We start from the raw sequence: 6,601 nt of genomic DNA, 5'->3' as shown, positions 1-6,601 counted from the left end.
TTCTTTTTCAAGCCTAGAGAAGGAGCATGGTCTATGGAGCTCTCTGGTATCTCTTCTTATAAGGGGACTAATCTTGTTCTAGAGAACAACTTTCATGACCTCATCTAACCCTAATTACTTTTCAAAGACCCTACCTCCAAATACCATCACATTAAGGGGTAGGGCTCAACATATGAATTTGGTGGTGGGAGGACACAACATTCAGTCTATGACACACAACCTTATGGCCTGTCTGCAAGAGAAAAGTTGCCTGTGTCTCAGGCCAAAATCCAGATGGCTCAGATTTAGTGAGACCCCAGAAAAGTGGTTCTCTAGAGGGTCCAGTAATTATGATTATAAGAAGGGGCTCATCTAACTGCTTATTTGCATGTGACTTGAGATTATTCTCTCTCTACATACACATCTACCTCTTCCAAGCTCCCATGCTCTGTGCTGAGTGGTAGGAGGTACAGGGAAGAGGGAAGTCTGACCCTGGCCAGTGTGTGGGACTCTGAGCCAATTGGGGAACAAGATGTACCATTCAGGGAGAGTGTCTCATGCTGAGTTTTCTCTCTGGAGACCCTGTTCTCAGCTTCACAAGAGTAGTTCCCAGCATCCTGCTCCGGTGTCACCAGGAAGAGGAAGGAGGTGGCTCCACCATGGGGGACCGAGAAGTTCCCCAGGATCTTCTCTTTGAGGTAGAATGAGTACAGGATGGGAGGGGAGCCCCTCTGGGCCTCACAGAGGAGCTCCACTATGTTCCCCACAGCGAGCCTGGTGGGCCTGGGGCTCACGATGAGCAGAGGATGGGACACAGGAGCTAGGGCAGCACCCGGGGTCAGAAGTCAGCTGGAGCACCCAGGCTCTTGGCTCCTTTTCCCTTAAGGACCCCTTCCCATAATCCCAGAGGGACCCACTGCCTGATGCTCAGACCTCCCTTCCCTCCCCCACTTACCCCACACCTGATCTCCAGCTGGGGGCTCTGTTTCTGGACCCTGCCACCCTCAGGGGCCGCCTCACACCAGTAAAGCCCAGAGTCTCCCTCCCCAGCTACTGAGATGAAGAACCCTGGGTGGAGCCCCCTGTCCTGCAGGGCGTGGCCCTCCTTGTGGAAGGAGAAGAGGAACCGCGAGGCAGGCTTCTGAGGATGCAGCTTCATCTGGCATCTCAGGGTCAGCGGGCTCCCCTCACGGGGCTTGGAAGAGGGGACGACACTCAGCACAGGAGGCAGGAACAACTCTGGGAGAGGCAGGTCTAGGGTTCAGGAGGGATGTCCTGGACAGTGAGGCCCCAGGAGGCTGAGGGAGACACTGTCATTATCCCCCAGGACCTAGGCTCTCATCCTACCCACACAGTCCCAGCCACTGGATTCCCAGAAGGCCAGAGCCAGAGAGCGTTAGAGGCCATCTCATCCCCAGAGGAGAGGGTCCGGCCCAGGGCCTCAAGGAGGGGTGAGCAGCAGGGCTGATTCAGGGCTCCTCTTGCCCTGTGAGAATCAGGGATGGGGAAACCTCAGCTGATTTTCTTCTCCCTCCTTCCTTAGAGTCTCTCCCAGGCCCAAACTCCATCACTGCCCCATGCCAGTCTCCATCTCCAGCAGGGCATGAGTGATGCTGAGAAAATCGCATCTATAAGACTCTATATATATTCTTTATAATGACAAAAGACTGAAAACAACTAAATGTTAATGAAGAACTGGTTAAATAATTATGGTCTAACCATATAATAAAATATAGTGTAGCCAAGAGAAAGAAAGAGGTAGGTTCATAAGTACCTATATGGAATTAGCCCCAAGATAAAGCATTAGTGAAAGAAAATTTAAGGCAACACATGGAACCATGTGAACAGTGCACCTTCATTTGAGTGTAAAAGATGTACATGTACATATTCACGCACGTGTATATGCATACATCTAAAATTTTTTAAATATAGACTGTTTAACTCATGGGCTAGGATTGGAAATAAATAGTTTTCACAATGTGCTCCTTTGTTCTTTTAAAAAATCTAACATTTTTAGCACGTTCTCATGTATTTTTCAATAAAAAAAAGCTAGATAAAATAAAAGAGTCTACCCTATTAACAGACAAATGGATAAAGAAGTTATGGTTCATACATACAATTGAATATTATTCAGCCATTAAAAAAAATGAAATCCTACCATTTGCAATAACATGTATAGACCTAGAGGTTATTATGCTGAGTGAAATAAGTTAGACAAAGATAAATATGTGATTTCACCTGTATAAGGAATCTAAGGAACAAAAAGAATAAACTAATCAAAAACAAGCTCACAAATATAGTGGACACTTTGGTGATGGCCAGAGGGTATGGGGTTTGGGGGCTGGGAGAAAAGGGTGAAGGGTTATAGAAGTATAAATTAGTAGTTGATAGATGGAATAGGAGAGCATGGCATAGGGGATGCAATTAGCATAATGTAATAGCTAGGTGGAGAGCCAGAGGAGAGAAAGAGCCATTAGGGAAATCGTTTTATAAACTATATAAATGTCTAACCAATGTACTGTATACTTGAAACTAATAATAAAATTTAAAAAAGATTCTAACTTTCTTTATTCCCCCATACATCCTTTAATAAACTCCTCTAAATTACCTGAGTATGGAATTATTTCTGGCAACTGAAGGTCTAAGTAAGAAATAATGCCTCAGTGCGCAGTGAAATCAGAGGTAAGGAATAGACTCTGGCATTGAGAGTCCAGGAGACTAGCTCAAGCAGAGGAGGATGAGTAGGTGAGAAGATTGACAACCAAGAATGGCTTGAATTTTCTTGATGGCAGAAAATAAGAGAGACAGAAATTGTGGCTGAGCCTATGTCTTTGGAGTTACATGCCAAGGTCTCAGGTAGTATTGGAAGACATGTGAGGTTAGCAGATGCCACCTTAACTCAGAGGAAAAAAAGAAGGATTTTCAGTTGGAAGTTGGTTTTGGCATTGTTTTCTCTCTCTCCAGTTATGAAATGGTTCACTGGGTCTCTGAATGATAAGCTCCCAGTAGAGCTAGTCACAGCATCCTTCAGCTACTGCTGGCAGAGCCAGGACTTCAGTTGGTGGAAAGGCCTGGAATGAATGAGAGAAATGGCTGAGAAGGCAAAGCAGAATGCGTCCGAACACAGATGTTTTGTCAATGAGCACTGAGGAGAACAGGGAAGTTCAAGGCCATTCAAAGGAGGGAAGAGACCCAGAGACCTCTCTTATCTTCAGATCTGAAATAAACCACTGCAAAGATGGGCACAAAAACCTGAGCTTAGTAGAGCGAAGCTAGCCTTACTGACTGATTAGAGTCAAGGGCTATAGTGACCTTAGCCGTCGACAACTGTCCCCTCAGACAGATAGTTCCCAACAGCCTGAGTGGTCAAAATGGGACATGAACACAGACATACACACAGGAACAATAGGAACATGGAATGAAGGAGGCACTAAACTTTCCATCACAGGATCTGCAATCAAGCAAAGTGATGGGAATTACATTCCATATAAGGACTTCTTGACAGATACTGTAGTTAAAAGTGGGGATGGTGGATACACAAGGGTAAGCTCCCTTACTCCCTCTTCCTACACAAATTTAGAAAGTGCCAGCCCACCCCCACTTCCCCAGATCCACCTGGAAATTTTCTGTGCAGCATCTGGCCATCCTGGTTTTAGAGTCTCCCAAGGCATACCTCTCTCAATTCCCTATCCTCTCTGCTTCAAGAAGAACAAGGAAAGGAGGCCAGATGGGACTTAAACAACAACCACCTTGTCCTCTAAGAAGAAGCAGGCAGGAGGAGACCAGGGGTGGGAGTGGGGGATTTTGTAAAGGAAACTTGACTTTGGTGTCAATTATTAAGGGAAAAGTGGATCTTCATACAGGATACCAGGTTCGAAGAGGAGGATCTCAGTAGGTCGGAAGGACTCCTAATCTTTCAAGAGCCTGGCTCTAACATGAAGGAGGTAAATGGACAATTATAGTCATCTGTTGACAGATACTAGGCTAGCATTCAGAGAGGCCAGTAACTAAGAAGAGAGGCAGCTAAAGATGCCTCAACTGTATCTTATAAGACAGATTCCTAGTATACCCTTTTTTAAAGTTTCCCTTTTGCTTTCTCTAGTCTTTAGTATAAAGTCTTGTCTAAAGATTTCAACCTATTTCAACTGCATGTTGAAGGAGATAAGGAGGCCCCCAAAGCTCAGCATGATGGACTTCAGCAGCGGCAATCAAGGAGAGCCCCCAAAGAAGGTGAACCTCAAGAGCAGAGAGAACTTCAGGTTTATGTGATCCAATTGGCCTCTGCATCAGGAGATCCTTGTTCCGTGACCAATCTGATGACTCTGAATTTTGTTACTATTAAAGAAGAAAATATTTTCTTCCAAAAATATAATTGAGCAGTAGCTGGCTCTCTCTTCTTACAGGAAGGGGCTTCTCCATTCCAAACCATCTTTTTCCCTGAGCCAACCCCAGAAAATACTTCATTTATGTGAAAATACAGATTGCTTTTGGTTTTGAGTGATAGGGGTTTAGTTTATGCTTATTTATCATCAAGAGCTACATGAACTCTGTACGTGATTAAATGTGTCTCATCAATGTTGTTGGTATTATTTCCTTTTAACTTCCATTTGGTCATGTTCAGTTTCTCGAGTCTGAGGCTCACTTAGCATGGCCATTAGTAGAATATCTTGCAAACCTGGTGTGGGTAGGGGGAAGTTGTAATATTGGTACAAACCAGAAGTAGAAGGCTACATAGGCAGTATACTTTGAGAAGCCCCTCCTGATCACGTCTCTCTAGGACCCATCCCCAGCTCCTTACATGAAATTCTACTGATTTCTTTTTAGTTGTTATTACCTTCAAGTTCTTCTTTTAATATGCAAATACTGCTAGGAAGAGAAGAGGAACCCATAGCATATTTCTGTTTAGAAACTGTTCTAAGATATTTGTAAATGTTCAGAAAAAAATGTAAATCTCTTTGGGTAAAGCAGCCTTAGATGAAGCTATGAGCTCATTTTGGTAAATGCAAGCTTAAGCATGCAATCTAAGCTTCAAAGGGCAGGAGTTAAGAATCAAAGTGTGGCAGCCAAAAAGTATTTTTAAGACTGCAAGGGACTCTCCTAGGACTCTACCACGAATGACCTAGAGAAAATAATATAAGGCAATATTTTTCCACTTTAATTCAACTCAACAAAGCTCTATGCTACTATATGTAAGGCACTGTGCTAGGTGAAACCGGAGACACAAAATTGCATCCAGCAGTTGTTATTCCCAGGCAGTCTAGTTACGCAGTAAAAATATTTATGGAGATGCAAAGCAAAAAATCAGAGTACCAGGACAGTTCAAAGAAGGGAGATAGCCCACTCAGTTGGAGGGCTCATCTGGCATTGAGAAGGGATTTGTAGACAGTTATAAGTGAAATAAATTGCATATGAGAGAAGTGGCATAAAGAAAGTTACAGAGTTAGGAAATCACAGGATATTTTAGGAAACATCAGATAGTCGAGTCTGGATGAAACATAAAGTAAGAGTGGAAGGTCAGTGGAAAATAGTGTGAGAGAGAAGATTGGGACCCTCTGAGCAAGGCCAAGGCAAAGGAAATTTAGGGATAATCAGCAGCATATGTCTTCTGTTGTTTCCCATTTCTTCTGTTGCTGAGAGCTCATCCACAACCGCCCACTAGAGCAGTTTTTCCTAGACACACTTCTAGATGGGCTTCCGGAGCACAGACATCTTCCTACAATGAGCTGAGTACTTGGTTTTACTCTTAGAAAGACTTGCCTTCCCAGTTGGCTCAGTGTTCTTCTTCCTTTGGCCACTCTTCCCAGCCTCTCCCCTTTTACCATATTCCTAACCCCCTCCAGCAGCTATGGTATCTCTTACCCTCCTGTCTTTTACCCCATGGCCACTTTTGTTCCCTCTCGAAGGTGATGAGCAGTAGGAAGGTAGCCAACAGCATTGCCCAAGTGTCTGCCTGCTTCCTCCTTGATGGACAGTAGAGACTCCTGAGGATTATGTTCTAACCCTCAGATTAGCCTTATTTGAGAGCTCAGCCCTATTTAATACGTCCATTTGTCACTCTCCAACTCTTCTCCTGTCTTCCTCCATCACTCTGTATCTGTGTCTCTTGAACCCATCTGATTTTCCTTTTCCTTGTCAGATGGCAGAAGCAAGAATCACAGGAAGGAGCACCAACACATACGCCAAAGGACTAGGGCCTCTTGGTGTATAACAGGGTTAGCAGAGGCAGGATAATGCTTATCCTCAGTTATGAGCTGAGTTGTGCCCTCTCCTCCAATTCATACATTGAACTCTGAATCCCAGTACCTCAGAATGTGACTGTATTTGGAGACAGGACAAGTAAAGTGGTAATTAAGTTAAAATGAGGCTGTTGGGTGGGCCCTAATCCAGTATGACTGGTGTCCTTATAAGTAGAGGAGATTAGGACAGTATGGGGTGTTTGTGCACAGAAAACCCTGTGAAGAAGAAGCAAGAAGGTAGCCTTCTACAAGTCAAAGAGGGAAGGCTCAGTGGAAACCAGCTCTGCCACCACCTTGATCTTAGACTCCTAGCCTCCAGAACTATAAGAAAATAGATGTCTGTTGTTTAAGCCACCCAGTCTGTGGTATTTTGTTATGGCAGCTAT

The 6,601-nt window shown here is 44.3% G+C and overlaps 1 protein-coding gene across 1 annotated transcript; it reads right to left on the bottom strand.

Annotated features, from left to right (window-relative positions):
* Window positions 1–221: 221 nt before the first annotated feature.
* Window positions 222–5,914, bottom strand: FCRL6 (Fc receptor like 6). The gene is made up of 4 exons (XM_015597832.1): window positions 5,839–5,914; window positions 940–1,218; window positions 518–799; window positions 222–232 (listed from the first exon to the last, which is right to left on the bottom strand). Exons 1-4 carry the CDS (start codon window positions 5,912–5,914, stop codon window positions 222–224), a joined length of 648 nt encoding a protein of 215 aa, XP_015453318.1.
* Window positions 5,915–6,601: the final 687 nt, after the last annotated feature.

This window comes from Pteropus alecto, unplaced genomic scaffold (genome assembly GCF_000325575.1).
Source record: "Pteropus alecto unplaced genomic scaffold, ASM32557v1 scaffold359, whole genome shotgun sequence".
NCBI lineage: Eukaryota > Metazoa > Chordata > Mammalia > Chiroptera > Pteropodidae > Pteropus > Pteropus alecto.
The sequence above is the reverse complement of the archived record's forward strand: the minus strand, read 5'-3'. Positions and strand labels throughout refer to the sequence as shown.

Bases quoted from the DNA above. Each gene is read 5' to 3' on its own strand.
- FCRL6 (XM_015597832.1), bottom strand. From the start codon at position 5,914: ATGCTGTTGGCTACCTTCCTACTGCTCATCACCTTCGAGAGGGAACAA. The intron at 1,219-5,838 runs GTAAGAGATACC...TGCCTCTCCCAG, and splicing joins ATGGGGTAAAAGACAGGAGG to AGTTGTTCCTGCCTCCTGTG. The intron at 800-939 runs GTGGGGTAAGTG...GTGCTGCCCTAG, and splicing joins CCCCCAGCTGGAGATCAGGT to CTCCTGTGTCCCATCCTCTG.